The sequence below is a fragment of the Cucurbita moschata genome, unplaced genomic scaffold (assembly GCF_002738365.1).
Source record: "Cucurbita moschata cultivar Rifu unplaced genomic scaffold, Cmos_1.0 Cmo_Scf00035, whole genome shotgun sequence".
NCBI lineage: Eukaryota > Viridiplantae > Streptophyta > Magnoliopsida > Cucurbitales > Cucurbitaceae > Cucurbita > Cucurbita moschata.
In genome coordinates this window covers 58,077-72,357 of record NW_019268551.1, presented here as the reverse complement: position 1 = coordinate 72,357, position 14,281 = coordinate 58,077, and the positions used below count along the sequence as shown (strand labels likewise).

The following is a 14,281-nucleotide window of genomic DNA, read 5'->3' as shown; positions in this document are numbered from 1 at the left end:
AAAAAAAAAAAAAAAAAAAAAAAAAAAAAAAAAAAAAAAAAAAAAAAAAAAAAATCATTAGATATATCAATTTAACCGAATTTTAAATCCAAGAGATTTATCATGGTTAGCTAAACAGGGCCGAGACCATAGATTATATGCGAGATCCCACATCTGTGGAGGAGAACAAAACATTTTTGTATAAGGGTGTGGAAACCTCTATGTAATAGACGCGTTTTAAAAATCTTGAGAAGAAGCTGAAAAGTAAAGCATTATATTTCTTATTCATGACCCGGCCCAAATCCCATTCCATCCAACATGTCAACCTTGCCCAAATCCGATTCATCCCGTCTGTCTCACTTTACATGTAGGTTCAACATCATATTATATTTATAAATATAATTAATATATTTTTAATAAAAAGTATACATTAAAATATTTTTCTAACACAAATAATTTTTAATTTTCTTTAGAACCAATCTAATCTCGACAGAAAATTCTAGTTTCAGAAATAAATGAGAAATTTGGAGGAGATAAAAGATTGAAATAGAAAAATAATAAAATAAAAAAAAACGACCTTATTGAGAGAGGTTCGAGCGTGGGCAGGAAAAAGGGTGCAGTAATCAGTGGCTAAGAAAGCTCCCAATAAACAGATGAGAAGGACCTGTAAATTGGGCATGGAGGCCACCTCCAACAGGGACAACAAATCCATGATGTTTTTTTATGTGTTGTCCTTCTGTACAACAAATGAACATTAATTAGCCTAATCCATAATTAATTAACTAATTTGAAATGGGTATTAATTTGTTGCCATTTTTAGAACTAAAAAATTCGAGAAAGAAAAAGAGTACATACAAACAAACCTTAGGTGATAGCTGACGTGGACCCTCGGCGATGAGGTTTGGTTGGAACTGTCAATGAAATTTGTGTATTTATAGAGGAAGAGAGAGTAATAAGAATAATATAAGAATGAGGTGGAATTACTATTATTTATTCTTATGCTACACTTTATTTTATTTTTTTAATTTTTATTTTATAAGACCTGATAAGGTGGAATCTAAATTGGTTGGAGAAGCCGAAATTAAATAATTAAAAAAATTCGACTACAACATTCTTATTCTTGTGCAACATCAAATACATTTATCTAATTTTCGAATATATTATTTTTAAATATCTTAAATTAATCCTCCAATCAAACAATCAGTCTGTAAGATCACACCTCGGTTGGAGGAGAACGAAACACCTTTATAAGGGTGTAGAAACTTTTCCCTATCCAACGCATTTTAAAAATCTTGGAGGGAAAGTTCAAAGAGGACAATATGTGTTAGCGGTGGACTTGGGCTGTTACAAATGGTATCAGAGCCAGACACTGGGCGATGTGCCAGTGAGGAGACTATTACCTAAAAGGGGTAGACACGAGGCGGTGTGCCAGTGGACGTTGGGCCCTAAAAGAGGTGGAATTGGTGGGGGTCCCACATCGATTTGGAGAAAGGAACACGCCAGCAAGGGCTCTGGGGTCTGAAGAGAGGTGAACCGTGAGATCCCATGTCTCTTTCTAGTAAATGCATTTTAAAAACATTGAGTGAAATCCCAAAAGAAAAGACTATGGTGGATTTTGCTAGTTAATTATTTTAAATTTATAAATTTAATTTATATACTTTAAAATAAATTAATTTAGTTTTCTTTATTCTTTTTGGAAATCTTACTTTTTTTTTAAACGTGTTCTCCCTTTCCCACTTGCCTCTTCTTTTTTTAACTCAAAAAGTAAATGATAATAGTTGAAATAATAATAATAAATAATGAATTAAAATTTAAGAATAAAGAATAAAGAATAGAATAAGATAAAATAAAATCTTGCATTTTAAATGGAAGAATTTTTTTAAAAATTATATAAAAAAAATTATTTTTGTTTGGAATTAGTAACAAATTCAAATATTTGAAAAGTTAAGGTAAATAAATTGTGAAAAATACTCGCTATTTTCTTTTAAAAAAAACTAATAAATTATCAAGCAACGAGTAATTAACAAATTTGTAAAATATTTTTTATTTTTATTTTTGAAGAGCTTCATTCTACATGTGGATGTTTATTTAACACGCATGACTTGCAAATTAGACCTAAACTGAATCAAAGATAATAATTATATTCTTCGTTTCATATATATATATACTTATTATATATTTCTTTTATATATAGGCATAAAAGATTATTTTTGTAATATTCAAATTTGGGATTTATTATATGAGTAGATTGTATATATATATATAAAAAAAAAATTTATCTATGAAACAAATATTTTGTTTAAATTTATGAAATTAAAAAAAAAAACACACGGTAAACCCCATCCTTATCAAAATAAATGAATAAATAAACCACTTTTTTTTTCAAAAATAATAATAGGGATAATAAATGAAATAAAATCTATTAATGTTAAAAAAAATTATTCTGAAATAAAATAATAATTATATCAATAATACTTTAATCTAATTTTTACATTAGGATCAATTTTTTTAAAAAAAGGTGATTGCATCGTTATGGCATGTACAACCTATTTAAATTCAGAAATCAATTATTTATTATATAAAATTTAATAAAGATAAGAGAAGAAAAACAGCCAATGGGCAAAAGTCTCAAAACGGCAGCGTTTATTTTATTTTTCACACGTGTGTAATAGTATCATTGGTTATGGTGTGACAATAAGCATTCAAATTGAGAAAACTTCCACTTTGGAGATACAGATTTGCTGTTTTTGTGCTATTTTTACCACTACTTCTGATGTCTGTTTCCTGTCTTCTGTTTACTGGCGCCGCCCTTGTCTCCGCCGCGGGCGGTGGCGATGGCGGTGGCCACTCCAGGGAGCTCGATAACACACCCACATGGGATGTTGCTGGTGTTTGCTTCTTTTTCATTGTTATTCCATTGTCTTGGGAGATAGTTATTGACAGAGCTGCTGGTGTTTGCTTCATTTTTATTGCTTTCATTCTTATTCTTCTCTCTATTCTGCATGCTCTCTAATTTGGGTTTGAAACTATGAGCCAATGAAAATTGGTGGGAGAGGAGTCCCACGTCGGCTAATTAAGGGTTGATCGTGGGTTTATAGTAAAGAATGTATCTCCATCGATACGAGGCCTTTTAGAGAAACCAAAAGTAAGGCCGTGAGAGCTAATACTTAAAGTGAACAATATCATACAATTGTGAAGAATCGTGTGGTGTCAGAGCCACATGACTCTTAATTTAACAATGTCAATAGAATCCTTAAATATCGAACAAAGAAGTTGTGAACCTCGAAGGTGTAGTCAAAAGTGACTCAAGTGTCAAACAAATGGTATATTTTGTTCGAGGGTTCCAGAGAAGGAGTCGAGCCTCAATTAGGGGAGTCTCTATGGTATACTTTGTTTAAGGGGAAGATTGTTGAAAATTGTTGGAAGAGGTGTCTCACATCGGCTAATTAAGGGGTTGATCGTGGGTTTATAAGTAAGCAATACATATCTATTGGTACGAGACTTTTTAGGGAAACCAAAAGTAAAACCACGAGAGTTTATATTTAAAGTAGACAACATCATACCATTATAAAGAGTCGTGGTTCCTGCTCATATCTTTGTATTCTTTTTCACTATTCCATAGCCCAAACCCACCCATTGTTTTGTTGGAAATCATGCCCTCCATTTCTGATTGTTTTGTTTTGTCCGTTAGTTAGTGGTCGACAAAAAAGCATAACAGTTCTCTGTATGAAGCTCAAGGCTGGTAGTTGAGATCCCATATTGGTTGGAGAGGAGAACGAAACCGTCTTTATAAGGGTGTGGAAACTTTTCCACATGTGAGATCCCACATTCGTTGAGGAGGAGAACGTAACACCTTTTATAAGGGTGTGGAAACCTTCCCTTAGCAAAGGGGTTCTACAGCCTTGAAGGAAAGTCTGAAAGGGAAAACCCAAAGAGGACAATATCGGCTAGCGATAGGCCTAAAGGTGTGAAAACCTAGCCTTAGCAAACGCATTTTAAAGCCTTGAAGAAAAGCCTGAAAGGGAAAACCCAAAGAGGACAATATCTGCTAGCGATAGGCCTGGACCATTACAGAAACAACCAAGAAGAAGCAGGTTCAACAAGCCTCAATAACTAAAACACTTGGAGGTAGTTCAAATGCTTCACCTCTACGCTCGTTGCAACGGTTTAAAACTAAGAACACTCCATACGTGTGCCTACGTATGAGGACCTCGAGTCGTCTGATTACGAGGGCGATCCATTGGCAACACCTACACAAGGAGATGAGTTCTCATTGATAATGCCTGCACCACTGAAATAAATAAGCTTGGTAGCCATAGCTGAGAGCTTGTAAAGGTATTAAGATTTTGTTTGTACATATGATATTGCTTGGAGGGGGAAATGGCCTGGTTTTCATACGTACCCTTTTACAAGGAATACACAATTTAAATGTTCAAGCAGACCAATTGACTAAAGGAATGGACCAATTTGTTCTTGTCAACTAGTTTCCTCATCATCATCTTCACTACTGGCTCCAAACATGGTGGCCATTTTCAGGGCCAACTTTGCAGCCATTTCTCTCCTTTGAAAATCAGGCATCAACCTCAAGCTGTCGCGCACGTTCCCTATCTCGGACATCAACCGCTCTAAATCCTCGAGATCAAGATGTTTTCCAATGAATGGATTCGTCATTTGATCGAGTTCTCCATCCACAGCCACATGGTTTTCTTCAGCCTTGGGTGGTTCACAGATACTTTGACTAGCTTGATCTTGCTCGGCAATATCAACATCGTTTACAAGAGCTCCGGCATCTATGGACGAACCTTCTCCGTTCGACGAGCAACCTTTGAAACTAATGTCATCCCACATCTCAGCTGAACCCCCAGATAGTATTTCGTAGTCAATTTCAAAGTCAGATTCTTCTTCTGACAATTCTGGTTGGATAAAACAAAGAAGGCATATGCTTAAAATTTTAAGTAACAGATGAAATAATGAATGCAAACGAAAAAAAAAAAAAAAGAAAAACCTTCTTCTTTGGGAAATGATGGGTTGGTAATCTTATCTCCAGATTTTAGAATCATTCCAGGCCACATATGAGCAGAAAGAGCACCATAGAGCCTTTGAACTCCTTGTATATCACCATCAATTGATAAACCTGTAGATAATAGTACATGTCATTTTTTAAGAAAATGGAAGAAAGAAAAGGATGAAGAAGAATAACTTCAAGAATGACATGTGACGAGGAAGCCATATGGTTAATATTACTGTCTCTTCCTGTCCATTTTATCTCACCTTCGTAATGTAACGGCCCAGACCACCGCTAGCCGATACTATCCTCTTTGGGCTTTCCCTTTCGGGCTTCCCTTCAAGGCTTTAAAACGTGTCTGCTAGAGAAAGGTTTCCACACCCTTATAAAGGGTGTTTCGTTCTCCTCCCCAACCAACGTGGGATATCAATCCACCTCCCCCCCTTCAGGGCCCAGCGTCCTCGCTGACACTCGTTCTTTTCTCCAATCAATGTGGGACCCCCACCAAATCCACCCCCCTTCGGGGCCCAGCATCCTTACTGGGCACACCGCCTCGTGTCTACCCCTTTCGGGGAACAGCCTCCTCGTTGGCACATCGCCCGGTGTCTGGCTCTGATACCATTTGTAACGGCCCAAGCCCACCGCTAGCCGATATTGTTCTCTTTGAACTTTCCCTTTCGGGGTTCCCCTCAAGGCTTTAAAACGCGTTTGTTATAAAGGGTGTTCCGTTCTCCTCCCCAACCAACGTCGGATATCACAAAACTTATCAGGTTAAAGAAAACCATAATAAAAGCAAACAAGCATATACATACAGCATCCAAGTCAAGGGTAAGGCAAGGATCTTACATTTATCAAAATCTGCATTAGACGCACAAGCCTCGATGAACTCAATATTGCGTTCAATGCACCACTCCAAACATGACCTCCTAGTTTCCCAAGAGGAATCTTCGTCTCCCAATAAACTACTTCCTTCAATTTCATAAATTCCATATTCGCCTGTATCTGAATAATCTATAGAGGAGTCTTTATGTCTCTGCTTTTGCACAAGTTTTCTGTACTCGATATGAACTGGATGACCTGGAACAACATCTACTTTATTTCCTATGCATAATAATACATCAAATTTTTGTACATCAACATGAGCGACCCAATCCTGAAGGGTCACAAGAGATGAAAGCTGCAATGACAAAAATAATAGCAGGCATAAGAACATGTGACATCGATTATCACAATTTCACGCGAAATTAAAGAAGAAACAAAATGAAATGATGCAAATAGAGTTGACTAACATCATTCAGGTCAAAGACCATGACTAAGGCAGCCAACTGATTGAACATAGGCAACGCCTCAATGGAAAATTCCTCGTGCAAATGAGCCACTGATACTGACACATCGGCTGTGTAATATTGCGTATTGATAGTCCAACTGGTTGCCAAGGAAAAATAAACCGATTTTGAGCTCAAATTTACATCAAGCAACCTAATTTTCATTTTGATAACTGGGAGAAGAAAAATGAATTTTCTTTTACTCACTTACCCATGGACCGAAATTTGAGAGGATGAGTTCAAAGCATCTTCAAAGTCCACAGTGAGTAATCCTACAATTTCAGAAAGATATTGGGTATTGAGAATGATCAGTTTCTCTGATGCGAACGGTTGGGAAGGAGTCTCATATTGGCTAACTTAGGGAACGATCGTGGGTTTATAAGTAAGGAATACATCTCCATTGGTATGGTTATGAGGCCTTTTGGGGAAGTCCAAATGCAAAGCCATGAGAGCTTATGCTCAAAATGGACAATATCATACCATCATGGAGAGTCGTTATTCCTAACATGGTATCAAACCCATGTCCTAAACTTAGTCATGTCAATAGAATCCTCAAATGTCGAACAAAGAACTGTAAGCCTCAAAGGTGTAGTCAAAAGTGACTAAAGTGTCGAACAAAGGTTGTACTTTGTTCAAGGACTCCAGATAAGGAGTCAAGCCTCGATTAAGGGAAGGTTGTTCAAGGGCTCCATAGGCCTCAAGGAGGCTCTATGGTGTACTTTGTTTGAGGGGAGGATTGTTGAAAATTGTTGGGAGGGAGTCCCACGTTGGCCAATTTAGGGAATGATCATGAGTTTATAAGTAAGGAATACATCTCCATCGGTATGAGACCTTTTGGGAGATTGGTATGAGACCTTTTGGGGGAAACCCAAAGCAAAACCACGAGAGTTTATGCTCAAAATTGACAATATCATACCATCGTGGAGAATCGTTATTCCTAACACGAACTACCAAGTATTATGCTTTTTTTTTTTTTAATTATAATCCATGAATGTCAAGACACGCATCTAGACTAATCCCACTAACTTTACAACATTAGTCACAAAGGACAATTATATAATAAAGAAAAAAAAACAGACAACTAGCAAATACAAGTTGTCCTTCTATGAAATCGTGGCCATTTTTCTCCATTACAGATGTACAAGACGTCAAAAAAAATACTGAGATTGTACCCAGGATTATAAAAAGAACATGAATATTCAATGGTGTTCATAGAATTGAGATGTCGATCCAATCATTATCATAATGCTGTAGTAATTGAAAACTTCAGGGTCAGTATGGTTCCAACTACCAACAGGCATAATAACAATCAGCTTAATAAACTGCAACAAGTAAGAATTGAAACAGATTGCATTTGGATATGTAAGAGAAAGAGAATTACTAGAGAGGAGGGAGCGCTTGCCAACATTTGAGGATCCAATGAAAAGGATGCCAGGTCGGCTCTCCAAAGGAATTGGATTCAGATGTAATTCTTCACCCATGACTATTCTTTAATTGGAGCTCCCCAACCATCAAATTATTTTCTAATAAATGAACCAAATAAAGCACACATGAACAAACACCCAAAGACATTAGAAGTTTGAAGAGGTGTGGTGTGGTGTAGTTGAAGAATCTTCGAGCATACAAACAGAAAAATCCTTTACTATAATTTATTTCAATTCAATTAGAAAATGTGTAACTACGTGAATGATGGCAACAATCAGCAACAACAACCAAAGAAGAGAATATGGCATACAAACAGAAAAATTATATCGGTTAATCCTTCTCCCCCATTTGACTGATTTAAATCATCAAAGTAACTAACTAAAGCAAGAATTCACCACATCCACCCAGTTCGTTGTCTAAATTCTTAAGAAAAGGTAATGAAACGAGCAATAAGGTCACGTCCACTTTTTCACTGTATACTTGTGCCCAATCGATAACTTTTTTGCCACAGTTCCTCCCATTCCATTAAAAAACTCTATATTACTTGGTAAATAATGCTTCATTCCTCAGGTCTAAGTTCTTAAGAAAAGAAATATGAAATGAGTAATTACTTTTTCACTCCAAACTTCCTGTCAATAACTCTGTGCCACAAGTCCTCCCATTTAATTAAATTGTGAGATCCCACATCAGTTGGGAGGAGAACGAAGCATTCCTTATAGAGTGTGGAAACATCTCTTTGGTAAACGCATTTTAAAACCTTGAAATGAAGCTCCGAAGGGAAGCCCAAAGAGGACAGTATTTGCTAGCGGCGGCCTTGTACTATTACAAATGATATCAGAGCCAGACACCAGGCAGTGTGTCAACGAGGATGTTAGGCCCCCAAGGGGGTGGATTGTGAGATCCCACGTTGGTTGGAGATGGGAACAAAGCATTCTTTATAAAGGTGTGGAAACCTCTCCCTAACAGACGCATTTTAAAACCGAGAGGCGGACGGCGACACGTAACAGGCCAAGACGGACAATATCTGCTAGCAGTGGGTTTGGGCTGTTACAAAAAAATTACAAATGGTATCAGAGTCAGACACCGGGAGGTGTGCCAGCGAGGACATTGGGCCCCTAAGAGGAAGGTTGTAAGATGCCATATCGGTTGGAGAAGGGAACGAAACATTCCTTATAAGGGTGTGGACACCTCTCCCTAGTAGACGCGTTTTAAAACCGTAAGGCTGACGACGATATGTAACGGGCCAAAGCGGACAATATCTGCTAGCGGTGGGCTTGGGTTGTTGTACTCACCTTGCCTATACAAACTCATACACCAGCTTGGTCGTGCAGTATCATCTCACTAAGTGACCATATTTTTCCTCTCCCTTTCCATCCCAAAAGAAATCTATTGGGTTCCTACCTATTTTTCAGAAAAGAATAAACAAATGCAAAAGTCCTATCTTGACACCGGATGGTGGGCCAGCAGGGCCCACAGGGATGCTCGCCTCCCAAGGGAGGTGGATTGTGAGATCCCACATCGGTTGAAGAGAGGAACGAAACATTTCTTGTAAGGGCGTGGAAACGTCTCTCTAGTGGACACGTTTTAAAACCTTGAGGAAAAGCCCAAAAAGAATAATATCTACCGGTGGAGTTACATGAATTTCCATCTAGACGCATGACCCTTTTCCCTTAACATGGCTTGAGGACATTATCAATTAGAATGATCATAGTCTTCTTCTAAATCAGTTTTAAACTATCAACTTCGCCTTTTCATCCCTTTACACTCCTCCAGGATATATAATTCACAAGGGTTGATCATTAGACCAACGGGCATAGTTGAAGCTATTAAAACATAGAAGTAAAATCTCAAACCAATTCCCCATATCATTGAGGTATAACAATAATGGAATGCCAAAATGAAAACAGTTTGGAACTGGAAAAATGAATCCAAAGAACCATCATAATCTAGAAAGTAGAAGTCAGGGGAGTGTTACCTGGACATCTTGACCCAAAATCTGAGATACAACCAGAAAAGATCAGCCCAACAATTGTAGAGATTCGGGGTAAGAAAAGGACGATGATAGAAAACGCCTGATTAAGAAAGTGGCATCCGTGTAGGCGTGCGTTAAGAGAGGGTTTATCGAGCGGGGTTTCCGTCGACGAATTGGGATAGATGGGCGGCTGACGGTTGGACAGCGGGAGGAGATACGGGCAGATTTGTACAGAAACGGCCGCCGGAGTCAGTAATTTAATAAGAGACGGAGAAATTTAAGAAATTTTAACAAAAATATTAAACTTAACCGTAATAATACTGAATTTTAACTTATTTTTAAAAAGTTAATTTTTTTATTAAAAAATATTTATATTTATAATTGTTTTAAGAAAAATCGGATTACGCCCACATTTTATGTATTTATGTAATTTGAGTTCTTATTCCTTTAAAAACATTATATAAATTTTCACGTCACAACCCATGCACGTCGGTACTAATATTTACTTCTTATATCAAACACGTTGGTCGAAAAAAAAAATTCTTAAGACAAAAAGAAACCATACTTCTTTTGACATCGTTTGTATACGCAATTTTTTTTTTTTTCATTAACGACTCTAACCAAATTGCCTTTATCCTAAATCAAGTCTCAAGACTCAATATTGCATCTACTCTGAGCCAAAGTTCTTAAAATGCAATATCTTATTTCATTTCAACATCTTGATTTCATTAACACACCCTCGTGCTTCTACATTAATTTGAGACTTGAATCTCCTTTGGGTCAAAATAGGCTTGGTAATTCGAGCACTTACCAAAACAATCCAAGCAAATACCATGCTGATTGAGAACTATCTAGTTTCACTAATGGTTTATGTACCACCACAAGCTTTGCTATGTCATTTTCCTTCATAGCTCGCTTGGACACACTTATCGAGAATTGGTCCATAAGTAAATTTTATAACACTTTTATTTTCATATCAAGTCACTAGTGCACTCTGTGTTGAAACCTAACCCTATAAGAGAACCTTCGTCTTATGGAAAGAGGTGCATGTTAGCATACTCGTGTCACCGATATTGTCCTAAAAAATATTTTCAGAGTAAGTGTCAAGACACTCGTCTTGCAAGCTTGCTCATATCATGCCACGTGCATGAGCCACATGGTGATTCACTTAAGCTATCAAGTTCAAGGATGGTGGAGAGCCAACCTCATATGCATATGATATAACACAAAAGTTAACTCATCATACTTTACTTTTAAACCAACCAACATAAATGACATTGCAAAGGTTATCCTAAATAACCTACCTCCAAAATGCTATAATGTTTTCCCATCTATCCCTCTCCGTAAACTTGCCAAATCAACAATTATATGATAGGGTTCACAACAAGCATTCTCCTTCGACAGTTGTTTTCAAACTAACTTTGAGAAACCCAGGCTGAGTCTATTATCAATTACTCTTCCCCTACTGGGAACAAATTTCTTGGAGGTAATGTTCCGCATCCAATGCTGCCATGCAACCTGCACCTCAAGAAATAAATATTAGCCAGCAATAGGAATCAACTTGACTTGAAAACCATTATATGGAGGACCAATTGAAAACATTGCAAGTGAAAGAAAGACATGGCTTTCGTACAAGGAGGACATTTTTTAAGGCGAAAAGGAAAAGGGGCTAAATCTAAAACGAGCCAAAATGATTCTTGTCCAATATTGTTTTTGTTTCAAGCCTGAGAGTGTTCAACCTGAAAACTCCAAAATGATTCTTAGACACAAATTTTAAGCCAAAACCAGCTCTACTTTACCATCAAAATACAAATTTAAGAAATAATAGGAAGATGGATGGCTAACTTTTTTTTTTTTTTGGGAGGCAAATTTGGAGAGAAGAGTGGGGCAAGAGGGATCTACAATGGGACGTATATCGAACCAAGATTATATAAAAAGTTGTACTTGGTGAAGGGTTTGAAGCTGATATACTCACATTGTGGCAATAACTGTGGTATGTATAAATTTGAGCAATAAAGACCCCAAAGGCCTAGGAAATACGTGGGGCTTAGTAGAAATTCGAGATGGTTTTAATAACCCCAAATGTCAAACTAAAGTTTCATGAATGTCCTGCCTATTACCGTAATTACACGCATTGCCAGCCAGTTTCTACTTGTTGATTTTCGGTGAGATCTCACATCACATTAGTTGGAGAGGAGAATGAAACATTCCTTATAAGTGTGTGGAAACCTCTCTCTAACAGACGCGTTTTAAAACTTTGAGAGGAAACTCAGAAGGGAAAGTCCAAAGAGAACAATATCGGCTAGCGGTGGAGTTACATTTCTACCCCTACTTCTCATCCATTAAGGAATTCTTCATCCAAACTCTTGTACATTTCTTCATCACTTGACTTTTACCTCTAAAGGAAGCTTTCTATTAGTCCCACAAATTCCCCCATCCTAACAGATTCTTGCTAACCACGAGAGTAAAACTACCCCCTCTTTCCATTGACCACTCAAACTACCTCAACAAAGACCCGTTTATTTACATATCTCTCCAACAAACTCAGTTCCTATCCTTGTAAGAAAATATTAAGAACAATTGGGAAAGAAAACCCGCTATTTAATGTCATTGAGCACTAAAAGGTTGACCTATATCAAGCATTCAACCTTCACATCAAAATTTAGAATCATTTTATCTAATGAATCATAACATTAACCTGATCTAATCTAAAACAATAACAACAATACATCGCGAAAATACTTAAACACTCCTACTTCTCTGTTATGAATCAGGTTCACTACCATATTAGCATGTTAAAAAAAACCCAATAAACAAAACAGGGCTCCACAACTCATAAATTTACCATGAAGACTCATCCAATTTTATTTCGGGTTCTGCATAAGGGCTTTATGCATGTTGGATTTTTATTTTTCTTTTAGGCCTAATAATGATATAACAACAGAAACGCAGCTGCAATTACATCATAAATGCATTTTGTAGGTGCAATAGGATCCTTTTTGGGGCAAAGCTATACAATTCCATGCCCTCAAATTATATATTACCCAAAAACCTGTCACTTGATTTTCTAGTCTCCCCTAACACACCAACACCTTTTTCTCTCCATCCTCAAGTCATTTCCCTCACTTATGGCCATGTCTTGTGCGCCAATAGTAAGAGGAAGATGTTTGTTAATTTGTATGAGCCCATTACAGAATTTTTTAGTAAGAAGAGAATTAAAATAGGAAGAAGGAAAATGAGTGGAAACCGGAAATTTTTTCTTTATACTGACCCGTTCCAGCAGCTGTGATAGCTTGTCTGTACTTCTTGTCCTGAACATCACCAGCCGCAAAGACTCCCCGGATACTGGTCTGCGTCGTCCCTGGCTTCGTCAGCACATAGCCATCCGAATCGAGTTGAAGTTGTCCAGCTAAGAATTTGGTAGCTGGTTCGTGACCAATAGCGAAGAACAATCCGGAAACCTTCAAATCGGAAACCTTTCCGGAGACCAGATTATGGACCTTCAGACCCCCCAGGGCTCGTCCATTAGCGTCGCCGTACGCTTCCTTAACCACCGAATTCCAAATCACCTCGATTTTAGGGTTGCTGGAGACGCGCTGTTGCATGATCTTGGAAGCTCTGAAGGTGTCTCTTCGGTGGATAATATACACTTTGGAGCCATACTTGGTGAGGAAATTGGCTTCCTCCATGGCGGAATCTCCGCCCCCAATGACCGCCAAGGGCTTGTTTCTGAAAAGAGGCGCAGCGCCATCACAGACAGCGCAAGCCGAAATACCTCGATTCCAGAACCCATCCGCTTCGCCGGAACCAGGAAAGGTTAATCGCTTCGCAACCGCACCAGTAGCGACAACCACAGAGTCGGCAAGGACGGTCATGGAATCAGTAAAGACCTTAAATGGCTTGGATGAGAAATCGACCTTGGTTACGGTCTCGGAGTAGATCTGAGTGCCAAAGCGAAGCGATTGTTTGCGGCAATTGTCCATGAGTTCGATGCCAAGAATGCCTTCGGGAAAACCAGGGAAGTTTTCAACGTCGGTTGTGGTAGTGAGCTGGCCGCCGGGGGCAATGTCGTTGGCCATCCATCCTTCGAAGAGAATAGGCTTGAGCTCAGCGCGGGCGGCGTAGATAGCTGCAGTGTGGGCAGCGGGGCCACTTCCGATAACGCAAAGCTTGGTTTTAAGGGTCTTGGGAGCAGCCGCCATGGCTGTCGAGCTTGTTGAGCTGGTGGATATCGGAGCGAACGCTACTGGAGGAAGGACAGAGGCGGCGCAAATGGAAAAACAACGCTTTTCGCGGTAAACTCGGAATGGTATTCAGCCCCCTATTATTCCCCGGCCTCCAAAGCGAGTATCCATTCTCAATTGGACCAGCCTTCTCTTTTTACTTTTGACTTTGACTGTACAGGTTTTTCTTTTTGCTTTTTTAACAAAATTGGAATAAAATTTTGTAAACGATGTTTAAAAGAATTATTAATTAGTATTTATGCCCACAAAGTGCATATTTCTGATCTTCTAACTTTTAAAAGAATAACTTAAAAAAAATTAGAACTATAAATTACAAAGTCTACGAGAGAAT

At 38.0% G+C, this 14,281-nt stretch overlaps 3 protein-coding genes across 6 annotated transcripts in view; all 3 read right to left on the bottom strand.

Annotated features, from left to right (window-relative positions):
* LOC111430986 (protein PIN-LIKES 5-like) overlaps positions 1–883 on the bottom strand; it is a 3,251-nt gene extending 2,368 nt beyond the window's left edge. Inside the window, exons 1-2 of one of the 2 annotated variants that reach the window (XM_023067464.1) lie at positions 843–883; positions 557–715 (exon numbers count right to left, since the gene is read on the bottom strand). In XM_023067464.1, coding sequence (XP_022923232.1) covers positions 557–691 — 135 coding nt within the window. In that variant the 5' untranslated portion in view covers positions 692–715; positions 843–883. Of the gene's footprint in view, positions 1–556; positions 716–834 lie in introns of both variants that reach the window. The other variant, XM_023067465.1, reaches the window with a different exon arrangement.
* Positions 884–4,137: 3,254 nt separating this feature from the next.
* LOC111430989 lies at positions 4,138–9,968 on the bottom strand. Of its 3 annotated transcripts, XR_002708424.1 has the most exons (8): positions 9,710–9,968; positions 7,691–7,832; positions 6,521–6,581; positions 6,274–6,409; positions 5,831–6,161; positions 4,985–5,113; positions 4,398–4,892; positions 4,138–4,306 (listed from the first exon to the last, which is right to left on the bottom strand). XR_002708424.1 is itself a non-coding variant. In XM_023067474.1 (7 exons), the coding sequence occupies exons 2-7, from the start codon at positions 7,788–7,790 to the stop codon at positions 4,456–4,458; spliced, it is 1,194 nt and encodes a 397-aa protein (XP_022923242.1). In that variant the 5' UTR covers positions 7,791–7,832; positions 9,710–9,968; the 3' UTR covers positions 4,272–4,455. The 3 variants fall into 3 exon arrangements, 2 of the variants coding, with proteins under 2 accessions (XP_022923242.1, XP_022923243.1); XM_023067474.1 differs by having other exon boundaries at positions 4,272–4,892; XM_023067475.1 differs by lacking the exon at positions 7,691–7,832 and having other exon boundaries at positions 4,272–4,892; positions 6,517–6,581.
* Positions 9,969–10,927: 959 nt separating this feature from the next.
* LOC111431065 (thioredoxin reductase 2-like) lies at positions 10,928–14,044 on the bottom strand. Its single transcript, XM_023067574.1, has 2 exons — positions 12,978–14,044; positions 10,928–11,224 (listed from the first exon to the last, which is right to left on the bottom strand). Exons 1-2 carry the CDS (start codon positions 13,906–13,908, stop codon positions 11,169–11,171), a joined length of 987 nt encoding a protein of 328 aa, XP_022923342.1. The 5' UTR covers positions 13,909–14,044; the 3' UTR covers positions 10,928–11,168.
* Between the last annotated feature and the right edge of the window lie 237 nt (positions 14,045–14,281).